Source organism: Myiozetetes cayanensis, unplaced genomic scaffold (assembly GCF_022539395.1).
Source record: "Myiozetetes cayanensis isolate MyiCay16 unplaced genomic scaffold, myiCay2020 scf34, whole genome shotgun sequence".
In the NCBI taxonomy this organism is placed as follows: domain Eukaryota; kingdom Metazoa; phylum Chordata; class Aves; order Passeriformes; family Tyrannidae; genus Myiozetetes; species Myiozetetes cayanensis.
Window position 1 is genome coordinate 585,817 of NW_026087566.1, and position 12,369 is coordinate 598,185.

The following is a 12,369-nucleotide window of genomic DNA, read 5'->3' on the forward strand; positions in this document are numbered from 1 at the left end:
TGTGTCTGAAGACACTGATGACAAGTCCTATTAGGAGAGGTTCCCTCATTCAACACTGAATGAAGAGCATGAGGACCTTTCCTGTGGTGGTGCCTGGAAATGAAGACTCAGGCCTGGCTGTCACCTGTTCTGTCCCATGTCACTTCCCTCCCTATTCAGTCTGAAAACCTTTCTCTCACAGTAAAAAGTTTAACTTTTTCATTTTTCCTTCCACAGATGGAGCTCTGGGCCTGAAGCAGCTGGATACCATTTCCTAATGTTATGGCTGTAATCAGTGTCCAGGAATCTTTCCCTTAGGGTTTCAGGAAGGGAGCACTGCACAAGTGTATCTCTGTGGAAGGTGAAAGTTATGAGCTGGCACAGACTGTTTCTACATCTTGGGCAATGGTTGTCCTTTCCCAAACCTCCAAAGCATTTCAGCCTGCTCTAAGAAAGAGAAACTGGGGTGGGGCAGCAAACACTGGCTTTTCTAAACTGCTGCAGAACCTGATGAGGCTCTGAGAAGGGCACTCAGCTCCAATCTTGCAGAAGACCATAATGGGGTTAATACCTTCAGAATTTGGCAGCTGTGTCGGTCACTGGGGCTGCCTTTTCAGCCTTTCCAATGGTCAGGATGGAGAAAGCAGATCCTGGTATTCTTCCAGGCCATGTAAACTGATTAAGTTCCATCAGATGAATCACCCTTGGGAGTATATTGGAGGGAAGAATCCAAAACCTCTTCCTGGATAAACAATACATTTGTTGGTGGCTGAAGTAAGCTAAGCTACGGGTATTTCATCACAGTCATGATTCACCTCTCCAAAATGTGAGGTCGCCAGTGCCCTTCTTTCCTCCTTCTGCACCCCAATGTGCCCTGTGGGAGGGCACATTTCCCAAGGCATTTGCTTCTCTGAGAAAAGTGACTCCTATGTCTCCCCACGGACTTCCAAGGCAAGAGATTGGTTTGAGTGCACAGAGACATTTTCACTGTCTGCTCTAGACAGCAGAGGTGAATATTCAAGGGAGAAGAGCATTTAGTTTCAGAGATGTAAACTCCAATGGAGTTAAAAAATTAAAGCTAAAACCAAGTTCAACATTAATCACCTGAAAACTTTTCTCCTAGAATAATTCAGCTAGAATAAATTAGGCATCAGTCATGTATCTGGTGGGCAAAGGGTTGCTACAACCACTGGAATAAAGCTGAAATAAAGGTAAAAGGTGTCTAGAAAAAGTCTGACAAGTCCTCAGCTCCTGTCCTGCTAACCTAGAACTCTGTGCTCTTCCAAGACCGATGGCAGCAGCTTATTTTGTGTATTACAATACACAGGACGTCCTTTCCCGTCCCTCCTGGTGGATCATAGATGGTCCCTGGAAGGAAGCATCATAAGGCCAAGAGAAATCAAGGCTATGTCACACCTTTTGCATTACAGAAGATTCACTGTTTATTGGGAAGAGAAGCAGAGACTTTGCCAACATGAAGTGACACCCATGAATTAAGGACCCAGAGGCAGAGGGAGTAAATTGCATGACTGGTTTGTTAATCAAGAGCTCCTGCAGTTCCACCTCCAACATACTGATAATTTTTTAATCAGTCTCACATCACTTGAGCTCTTTTAAGCCTTATGATGGGCTGAGTCTGATGAAGATGAGAGTTTAACTTACAAAATGATTGGTTTACATGGCAAAGGAAAGATATGGGAGTTCCTGACACAATCTGGACTTTCAGGATAAAGCAAATCAGCAACTGAGGTGCAGCAGGAGTCCTTCATTGTGAGCCTCTGCAATGGTACCTCCTGTTGACACCTCTAAACACTGATCTTTTCTAGTGTGCAAAGTATTTTCTTGTCAAAACAGAAACCATAGAATCATAAAATAATTTAGTTTGGAAAAGACCATCAAGATCGTTGAGTCCAATGGTTAAACCAGCACTTCTAAGTCCACAGCTAGGTCCAACCATGTCCCTAAGCATCACCTTTGTGGGAGCCAGTAGCCATTTTGCCAAAGTTTAATTCAGGAAGGGCAGGTACTACAGAATGTGATTCTTCCTTCCCACTCCCACCTCTACCAAGACTAAACACTCTGAAGGGGATGAATTGGAGCTTTTCTCTTGAGGAGTTCAGCATGATACAGATCCAGTCCAAGCAGTATAAGATATAAGCAGAGAAATAATCTGTAATGTAAGACTCCAGCTGGTAGCAAAAGTGGTATCCCAGCACAGTATGTGAATTGGGGTTATACCTTCTGGCCCTTTTCAGCTCTGCAGGTGCTGTTGGTCTGTATCAAGGCAGATGTGAACTCAGAGCCTGAAGATACTTGGCTGTGTGCTGCTCCCAAGGAGGTTGTTGGCTGCCTCCAGGCACTTGTCCAGCTGGGACCCTGCAGACAGGGACAGAGGCTCTAGATGGCTCAGGCAGGGGAGAAGAGCCCACAGGTGGAAGGAGCAAGGGGACACAGGACTTCTTCATGTGTCCACAGGAAATCATGGCAGGTCCCACTGGACAGAGAAGGGAATCAGCAGGAAAAGAACGCTCAAAACTTACCAGCTTGGCTGCACAGCCAGGTCACGGCCTTGGCCTCCAGAAGTTCACAGTAGTCTTGGTAACATTTGTCAGGTCTGTGCAACCAGGTCACAGCCAGCACCGTGGCCCAAATGCTTGGTTCCATGACCTATAGGAAAGCAATGGACTGCCATGCACTGCTGACATCTTGCCTGTCCCCTCACTGCTTCCCCTCGTCCATTGGAGCTTATGGTTTCTGATCCCTTCATTCATCCCTTGGGATGCCAGTGTTGCTACCAGCCAAGGTTTTCCCACTGCCCCACTGTCCCACTGTCAACATAAGAGGTTCCCCCATTACCTCACCAGGCATCTTTCTCTTGATTTCAGCTTCACTGACCTCCAGCACAGAGGCCAGTCCTGAGCTGAGGGCCCAGGAGCCATCTTCTCTCTGCAGCACTACCAGCTTCTGGCACTCAGCCAAGGCTTCAGTGGACCATGGTGCAAAAATTGGAGAGCACAACACATATGCTGTAGGATCCACATACTTGAGAGAAGAAACAGATGCTGGTAGTGGTTTATATGCTGTGGGAGAAGATGTGAACAGGAGTACTGGGAAAATCACAGGAAGCTGACTCCTCTCTACTCCTCTGTGTGTAATAAATTAGTAGTAGTAGTTTAAATTTACTCATCAAATTTGTAGTAGTAGTTTACTCATTAAATTGTATTGCATGTTATATTCTTATATACATATATATGTTATTATAATCAATGTTCTGTTAAGGTTAGGAGACTGTATGTTGCAGAATGGTTCATTAATCTGTCAGCATTGTAAGCTGATAGTCATGCAGCTTGCAGTTCTTAAACTGGAAAGACAAATTATTGTACCTGGCTGAATAAGTATTTTGTATCTTACTTTTATAAAAAGCTTATTGTCTCATAGCACACGCATAAAGTGACGAAGGGAAGGACAAGGATCAAAGAGTCAAGAATGAGAACGATACAGAGTGTCCAAGATGGACATCTGGAGATACCTACACACTAGGCCTCAAGGACTAAGGACTAATTAAAACTATGGAAAGGAAAGCACCTGGCAACTGAAATGGGCCTGCAGGGAAGCCAACCAGCAAGTGACTATGGGAGGAGAACTGATAAGGAAATAAAAGTTACTGGTTTTGCCTACTGCGCTTGTGTGCAGTGAGTGGAGCAGGAGCCTCCCCGGCTGCCCAGCATGCTGTTTTGCTTATTTGCATTTTACATAAATCTTCAATAAATTTTATTACTATATTTCAGCCTAATTTCATTCACTTATAACACGTGCAATGTCTCAGGGTATTATTTCTGCTCTCCTTTGGGCAGCTTCTTGCTGCCCAGAGTTCGCCCTACACGTCTCCAAAGCAATCCGATCCTTAGCACCTTCTGGACACCCTTAAGTCATCCCCAGCCTTGACCATTGCCTCTTCTCCTTGCATTCCTGGTCAGCTATGTCCCAATACCTAGCTCTCTTGATACACCCCAACAAATTTTGTTCAAACGTGTGTGTATGGTTCAGCACCATCCCTGCCCCCTCCCTGGGTGTCCCTGAGCTGGGCCTTGTATTTACCGAAGGACTTTCAGATACGAGGGTAACTAAGGCAAGATTAAAGGCAAAATTCATGGGTTTCCACACCATGAGCAAGACATGGCACCATAACCCTCCTGTAAGACAGCGCATTCTCCCTACATCTCCCAACTGAGTGAAGGCCCCATACCTTTTGAGCAAGCCCCGCGGTTGGGCAGGGCAGTGATGCCACAGGTGAGTTGACGGAGGGCACGCCATGACTCCTGCACCGCTGTCAGCCAGCCAGGTGGGACCCACACGGTCACAGGATAGCACGAAGAGTCCTTACACGAGCCACGAAGCTCAACTATCTGGCAGGAGATGTGCGACTGCCAGGGTGTCAACAGTGCCAGAGGCCCTTTGAGAGCAAACAGGAAAAGGGACCGAATTAATCACATGGGAAAGAAGCACCTGGTGGTGATGGGGCCTGCCCCAGGAACCTGAGAGTGCCCCACGGCTGAGGTTCCAGTGCCAGTGGAATAAGGACATCCCATGGAGCTGCCCCACCAGCTCTTTTCTGCTGGTGGCTTTCCTTACCTTGGTACCAGGGGACCCTCTGTGATGTACGAATGCCCACATAGCTGGTAAAGGGGCAGATGATCCCTGAGGCGAGGCTGATCTCCACTGCACGATGCCTGGGTTCATCCCCTGACCCACTCGCAGCCTCGGGCAACAACCTCTGCAGTAAGGACCTTGCAGCCAGACGATGCCCAGCCAGCCTGGGAACAGAGTGGGGTAAGCACCTGGATCATCTCTGTACTGAGGAAAGAGCCTGGACATCTGGGTTGTCTCTCCTCAGGGCTGAGGATGGACAGAGGGAAAACCTGGATGCCTGGGTCCTTGTCTTTCTGGAGGAAAGTGGTGCCCAGGTGCCTGGGTCTTATCCCTGTTGGGTCAAAGTAGGAAAGGAGGGCACACTTGGACACCTGGGTTCTCTGAAGGTTTATGATGGTGTGTGGAAGGTGGAAATGCACAAGTTATCTGTGCCCCCTCTCGATTGGAGTCCATGTTAGAAATAAGGGGAATGCATCTTCCCTGAGGACAGGCTCTCACCTTCCATCTCCCTGTGAGCAGAGTTGGAATTCAATCCTGTGAGTGACATCCTGGCCATCCAGGCTGCACTGCAAAGTCATGACCCCCTTGGCCCCCGTCATATCCTGGAAACACATGGGAAGCTACTGGAGATTACTGGGGACATAAGATGGTTACTAGGGGATATCGGAAAATTACTGAAAGATTACTGGTGGTTACTGGGAGGCTATTGGGAGATAGCTGAGGGTGACTGTGGTCCCAGCTCTCACCTGTGCCTGTCCATGGATCTGGGCATAGAGAAGTCTGTGTTGACCTTGAAAGATAAACTGAGGGGTACCCCCCAGCACTTCAACCTCCAGGCCACGTGGCAGGGTCCAGCTCAGAGAGACTACTTCAGCTGCTGGCTTGAGGGCCCTCTTCAGGCACTGCAACACCTGAGGGCAGAACACCATTGTTTGCAGCAACTTGGCTTCCAGTGTCAGGGTTCTGTGGGGGGAGAGTGGAATGTGTGGAGTAGCCTGCACCACCTGGATTCCCTGGGCACAGCCAGATCTGTGGTTACAGTGCTGCAGAAGCCCAGAGCCCCGGGTTGTCCATGGGGTACAGTCAGGGGCAGTCTGTGTGCCTGGGTTCCTGGGGCAGCTGGGTCTCAATTGCTGTGTGTGGGTAGTTCATGTGCTGTGGTGATTGGAAGTCAACATGTCTGTTGAATAGAGGGGAACCTGCTAGGGCTCCTGGGTTCCTACCGCAGCTGTCATACTGTTGTTGGAGGAGACGTAGGTAGCTTCACCCCCTGTCTCCCTGGCCAGGGCTGTAGCCAGGGCAGCGCTGTCCTCAGAGAAGGAGAAGGAGAAACACCTATGGGGAAAGTAGGGAAAGATGTCAGAAATGAGAGCCAGAGATGGATGCAACTATGCTGGGATACACAGGCTGGAGTTAACGCTGGGGGAAGAAAGCCAGGGTGCAGAACAAAGGATCAGGAAGAAGAGCAGGGAGTGAGGGACTGGGTTGGAGCTGGGGTTAGATAGGGAGCTTGCAGAGGAGAGCTGGGGCTTGGGATAGAACTGGGATTAGTCTCATGGGGCTGGAGCAGAGCTTGGGGGCACATTGGGGTATACAAGCCCTGTGCCTCAGTCTCCCTGCTTACTCTGGGGAGGATGCCTTGGTTGTGAGAGTAGTAAGCAAGTCCTTCGTGGGGTCTTGGCACTAGAGAGCTGACTGAGAAGGGTCTTTGGGATACTGAAGGAGCTCAAGGATTGGAACAGACACTAAAGCACAGGGGCCCTCATCTGGGATGGAAATGACTGGACAACCAAAAGGTAACTGGAGGACCCAGGACAGAGAATCCCCATTACCGGTGGCTGTTGCGATGCCGACAGACCTCAGCTGCGATGGCTTCCTTGTCAGAGGGTAGCCCAGTCATGAAGATGAAGAGCTGAGAGACAGCAAACATGAATAGTGGGGTCCTCCACAGGAACCCGAAAATGGGGAAAGCAGGCCCTTAAACTGGAGAGAGGAGCCAAGAAGAGTGGCCCTGTACAAAAACTAGGGGGAGATACTCACTGAGGGACAGAAACCCCCAAAGTTACAGACCCACTTCTCCATTCCCTGACATACACCAGTATACTTCTGGTGGGTCCTTTCACCCACACTGGTGTGTCCTCTCTCCCCAGGACACCTCCCCCTGCCCCTCATGCTGCTGCCCCAAACCTGGCGTGCATGCCCGGGGGGGCGGGGGGTGCCGTGGACAGCGCGGAGGGTCCCGAGCAGGTTGGTGTCACCCGGAGTGGAGCCAGTGGAAGGGATGAGCTGCATGGCCTCAGTCACGTTGTCTTGAGTATATTCAACACTTTGCCTGCAGGAAGCACAGCATGTTTGGAGCTCTGTGCCCTCCCTAGTTCTCTCTGAAACTCTGCTCTGCAGCACTTCCCACAGCTATGCCCCAGATTCCTCTGCAAGTCCCTACCCCACACTAGTTCTTGAAGAAACCTTGTTTCATAACTCCTACAGGACTGCTCAACAGAACCCCAAGAGGTGCTATTCCATAAAGCCAAGATGCCATCCCAAAATCCAGCCTTGCCCTGAGTAGTCACTCATGCCCTCCAGCATTTAACCTTGCCCCATACTCGCTAGCCAATTTCAGAGCATGTATACCTGCCCTCCAGCTTCTAACTCTGCCCCATAGTGCCCACGTCAGTGCCACAGCACCCAGCCATGCCCCACAGTATCCAACCATACCCACAAGGACCCTTTGCAGACCCACAGCACCCAGCCTGCCCCATGTTTGCTCACGGGTAGATGCCCACAGATGCTGCTTCATAGCAGTAGATGTTGAAGTAGCAACCCAGAGGCAGGCTTTTGAGGAGGAAGAGCAGGGAGTCCTGTGGAAAGACACAGCAGGCAGGTCATGGGAGGCACTTGTGGGGGTAGTGGATACCTTTGACCATAGACTCATCCTCCCAAAGCCTCTGGACTCCCTCTGGACAGTGTACTGAAGTCCCCTGGGCACCCAAGATATTTCAGGACCATTTCAAGTAGTCCCACCAGCCCCTACTCACATCTCTGTCCCTCTCTAAATGCCTGCTCTGGCTGTCAACCTGCTTCTCTACCCTGGTCTGTGCTCTGCAAGGGTACCTGGGCATGCTCAAGGAAAGTGGTGTCCAGGAGGAAGATGAACTCTCCAGACTGGCGCTGCCCAGGCACTGCCTCAGGGATGCTGGGTGCCAGTGTCACCAAAACCATGGGATCACCAAGCAGGGAGCCTGGAGGAGAGAGGAATGAGATAAAGGCCAGATAGGGACCCTCCTCTTCATCCTGCTTCTGACTCTCATCGTGCTTTCAGCTTCCCCCATGCCAGAGGCTGTGATACCCCACACTGGTACCTCAATGCACTGCTGCACTGTCTGCAAATTGCACAGCTCATGTATTTCAACCCAGTGCCTCCAACAGAGCTGGCCAGTGATCTCTAACATAAAACCTCCTGTTACACATCCTGTTGTATCTGATACCTCATCACAGTTTCCCCAGCATTCCACAGTGACAACCCAGGACCCAGCTGATTCCATCTGAGTGCCTTCCATTTCCAAAACAGTGTCCAGTGACTTCTTATCCCCCAGAATCCCAAGTGTCTCACTATGTCCCTATGCCTTCTGTCAGAGCTGCCCTCATATTCCCTCTCCAGCTGCACTCACCTGGAGGGGCCTCAGGGTTTCCCTTCTCCACCACAGCACTGACTGCACTGGGGTCTCCAAAATACACCAGTAGCTCCAAATCACACTGTCCTGGGGGGCTGCCAGCCAGTGAGACCTGAAGAACAGATGCCTGGTGATACACAGTAGGGACCAGACTCATCTTTGGACCAAGAGCACAGGCACTGATCCCAGTTTCTCATCCCATCCCCTGTTTCTCAGTGTTGACATACATCCCCAGCTTCCCTGGGATCCTTACATGCAGGAAAGCAAACCTGGGCAGTGCTGCGGTCCTGGGCAGTGTAGATCAAAGGGGTGAGGGAGCAGTTGGCCTGGACATCGACCACTCCACGGGGGGACTGCAGGCTAGCTGTGAGCAGCAGGCTGTAGGGCAGTTGGCTACTGAGACAGTTCCAGGCTGCAAGGAGAAACATGGTACTAGGTAGGGCACAGGCTGTCCCTGCAGGAGTGGGCAGGTGGACAGCATTTGGCATTCGTATATATGACATATGGAGACAACTGGGGGTTATCAGTGAGTGCTTAGAGGGGTCCATGAGTCTGTTTAAGGGAAATGTGTATGGGAAGTGTGGATCCCCTCCTGGGGTACAAGGAAGGTCATGTGGATCTGCCCAGGGGCGGCATGGGGGAAAAATGTGGGTCCCCTATGGATGTAAAGTGAAGTTGCATCAGGTCTGTTCATAAATACATGAGGACCCTGTGTCCCTTTGACATGGTGTGTGACTGGGATGGCAGGTTCCCTGAAGGCTCACTCACCATGGAGTTCTGTGTAGGGGTGCAGGGTGCGTGGCAGCACAAACCGCGCTGCTCCATCAGGCTCCCGTGGCAGCTCCTGGACATAGCGGAGCGACACCACCAGCTCCCTGCCGGGGGACAGTGTGCCCAGGAAGCAGGCAAACACCTCGCCTGGGTACCTAGACTGATCCTGAAGGTATTCCAGATCCTCCCAGCTCCCTGTAGCTTCATGAAGCTGCTGGGCCTGGGTGGGAAGGGGAAGCACAGAGAGCTGATCACCAGGCAGACCATGGGCTGCTCCTCCCACACCCTTGTGGGGGTTTGCCCATTCGTGCCTGGATGCTCGTACCTCATCCTGCAGCATGGCCTGGACCTTGGCATCCTCACTGCAGGCCTGGAAGGAGTATATGGACATCTGTGGGCCCAAGGGGAAGGCAAAGAGGACTTCTGTGGAGATGGGACTCTTGTTCTGGTACGTGAGTTCTGAGGCCACATCAGCCACATAATCCTGGATAGCAACATCTACCACAGCACTACACAGAGGCACTGAGTACAGGGACGTGTAGAGCCACTTCCCCAGCAAAAAGGATCCCGTTGCTGTAGAGAGACAGGCAAACTTTCCATCAGGCACACATGAAGGACACAAGGAGGTGGTCCCACCCATGAAACCAAAACCAGGTGACCAATGTTAGCAAGGGTACAGTGTGAGCCTGGCACAGAACAGTGTCTGCCTCCCATCCTCTCAAGTTCCCTTTTCCTCCAGGTCTCTGTTTCCCATCCATTTTCTGTGGAAATGCTCTTGATCATTCCCATCTAAGTTTCACTCTGGGAAGATCCAGTCCAGCTATTTCCCTCTAAGGCTGCCCAACCTCCTCCTTTCTTTGTTTCATTTTGGGAGCATCCCACATCCCCCAGACATCCCTGTCTGATCCCCAGCTCACTGTCATGGGTGTAGGATTTTCCTAGAAGTCCAAAGCTTTGACGCCACATTTCTGGAGACCTGCAGAGAAGGAAGGTCTTATGTAAGAGGAGAGATCCACACCAGGCAGCCCCTATCTGATGATCCTTGTCATTTGCCCATCCCTACAAACATAGAGGAAAGCCCCAACCCACTGTGCCCTGCCAGAGAAAACCCAGGGATTGAGATATGCCTGTTCATTAGCACTGAGATGTCACCAGGAGTGTCTCTGCACCACATCCCCACCATGGGAGAATCTTGAAGAATCACAGAGTTATCAATGGTTTAAAATTGTTCAAGCCCTCTCCAATCTGGCCTTCAATATTTCCAGGGATGGGGCATCCACAGCTTCTTTGAGCAATTTGTGCCAGGGCCTCCCCACCCTCTGGGTAAAGAATTTCCTCCTAATGTCTAACACAGTCTCCCCTCTTCTAGTTTAAAGTCATTCTCCCTTGTCCTACCAGAGTACCTGCCCATGTAAAAGTTGCACTTTGTTGTTTTTATAAGCTCCCTTTAAATACTGAAAGGCCACGAGGTCTTCCCAGTGCCTTCTCTTCTCCAGGCTAGACACCCCCAGCTATCTCAGCCTGTCTCCAGAGCAGAGGTACTCCAGCACTCTGAGTATCTGCAAGACCTCCTCTGGACCCTCTATAAGAAGTCCATGACTTCTTCTGCTGAGGACCCCAGACCTGTACACAGTGCTCCAGGTGGGGTCTCATGAGGAGAGAGAAGAAGGGGACAATCCCCCCCTTCAACCTGATGGCCACACCTCTTTTGATGCAGCCCAGGATGCAGTTGGCTTTCTGAACTGCCAGCACAGGGTGCTAGCTCATGTCCACCTTTTTTATTCACCAGAGAAATGAGAGAGAGCAAGGGGAGAAGGTGTGAAAGAAAGACTGGATAGGTGAATGGATGGGTGGATGGATGGAAGGGACTGGCAGTTAAGGTCTATTTTAGGACAGATGGATGTATGGGTGGACAGTCAGAGAGACATAAGAATTTTAGTTGAAATGGATGGATGGGCAGGTACCCATCCCAAACAGTATTGTGTGAGTGCAGCTGCACAAGGGATAGCTATTGTGAGGATATGTTCATGGAGTAGCTCGTGAGGGCAGGTTGAAAGTCCAGATAATAATGGGAATATGATGAAGAGAGAAATGAGGTTAGGTTCAGGCATTCCATGATTGCAGAGCGATTCCCTGAAAGGCAGTGGGGGAAGGTGTGATATCTGGCTGTCTTCAAGCCAATGCCAGAAGGTGTAAGGGAATGGCCTCCATCCCAAACCCTTCCACATAAATCTCTCTGGTTCAGACACGCCTCAGTTTCCCATTTCTGCTCTCGGATGTTAGGGTGGGAAGCACCAGAAACATCCCTACCCTGCCATCACACTGACAGAGTGGACAGCCAGAGCAAATACGGTGTAAGTCCTGGGGGGAAAAGGGTGAGGGATGGTCAGGGGGATGGACTGATGAAGCACCAGCTCTCCATGTAAACAAGGACAGTTCACAGAGAAGAGGATCAGAATAACGAGGTGAAGCACAACCAAGTAAACACTCACCAGAACCAAGGCCAGAGCCAGCAGGGAGCGACTGACGGAGGGAGAGATGGAAGAGGGAGGGAGAGAGAGATGGAAAGACAGAGCGAGAGGTGTCCAGGCAGACAGGGAGATGCAGTGCTACATCAGCTGAGCGGTGACTGTGATGGGGAGAGGCGAGCGCAGCCGGACAGAGCGACGGGCTGGGGGCGGAGACAGATCGCTGCAAACCTCCGAGCAGCCGGCGCTGAGCTCCGTGCGGGCTGTGGAGATCTTGGCTATCGGGGAGCCTGGGAGGTTGGGGGATGGGGAAGGGTGAGGGACACCCCGGCGGAGAGGTCTGACCGGGTCCCTGGATCCCCCTCCCCGCTGCGCTGCGGGCCGCGGCACCCACGGGCTGAGCATCCCCCGCGCGGGTCGATCCGGGCACGGCCACGGGCGGGACTGCAGAGCACCGGCAGGATCGGGTGTGCCGAACCTGCCCCCGCCCCCGGGCCCTTCCACCCTGTCCTCACATCTGACACAATGGGCAGCGGCTGCCAAGGGCCCCTGCAATCAGAGCAGTCTCGTCTGTGTCACGCAGGGAGGTGGCACTCCAACCCCAGGAACCTGTCCCTGCCAGGCCTGCAGCGCTGGCTGCACATTTGGAGGTCCATTCACTGATTAGTGCCAGGCTGTTAAGTGGACACTGAATTGCAAAGAAGCAAAACTGGCCTGCTGGCCAGCTGAGGAATGGGAAGAATTGGCAGACAAGTGTTTCTTCTCACCTGCTGAATTGGGATGGTGCATCTCCTCCTTCCTCCCAGCCAGCCCACACTCTTCCCTCCCTG

General features: G+C 51.5%; 1 protein-coding gene across 8 annotated transcripts; it reads right to left on the minus strand.

Moving 5' to 3' along the window:
* Window positions 1–1,396: 1,396 nt before the first annotated feature.
* Window positions 1,397–12,369, minus strand: LOC126646257 (von Willebrand factor A domain-containing protein 5A-like). 8 transcript variants are annotated; one of them, XM_050327462.1, is made up of 18 exons: window positions 12,307–12,369; window positions 9,989–10,047; window positions 9,397–9,644; window positions 9,069–9,318; window positions 8,570–8,712; window positions 8,298–8,412; window positions 7,741–7,868; window positions 7,399–7,487; window positions 6,817–6,961; window positions 6,462–6,541; window positions 5,853–5,964; window positions 5,376–5,540; window positions 5,128–5,231; window positions 4,612–4,793; window positions 4,226–4,432; window positions 2,836–3,059; window positions 2,520–2,646; window positions 1,397–2,355 (listed from the first exon to the last, which is right to left on the minus strand). In XM_050327462.1, exons 2-18 carry the CDS (start codon window positions 10,035–10,037, stop codon window positions 2,276–2,278), a joined length of 2,448 nt encoding a protein of 815 aa, XP_050183419.1. In that variant the 5' UTR covers window positions 10,038–10,047; window positions 12,307–12,369; the 3' UTR covers window positions 1,397–2,275. The 8 variants fall into 8 exon arrangements, with proteins under 8 accessions (XP_050183419.1, XP_050183418.1, XP_050183422.1 ...); XM_050327461.1 differs by lacking the exon at window positions 12,307–12,369 and adding an exon at window positions 11,771–11,960; XM_050327465.1 differs by lacking the exon at window positions 12,307–12,369 and adding an exon at window positions 11,564–11,758 and having other exon boundaries at window positions 5,128–5,177.

What these genes read in the sequence shown, in the direction of transcription:
- LOC126646257 (XM_050327462.1), bottom strand. Translation starts at nt 10,037, where the DNA reads ATGTGGCGTCAAAGCTTTGGACTTCTAGGAAAATCCTACACCCATGAC. An exon ending in AAAATCCTACACCCATGACA is followed by an intron (nt 9,645 to 9,988) that starts GTGAGCTGGGGA and finishes GTCTCTCTACAG; the next exon opens with CAACGGGATCCTTTTTGCTG. An exon ending in GAGGGTCCCCTGGTACCAAG is followed by an intron (nt 4,433 to 4,611) that starts GTAAGGAAAGCC and finishes TTGCTCTCAAAG; the next exon opens with GGCCTCTGGCACTGTTGACA.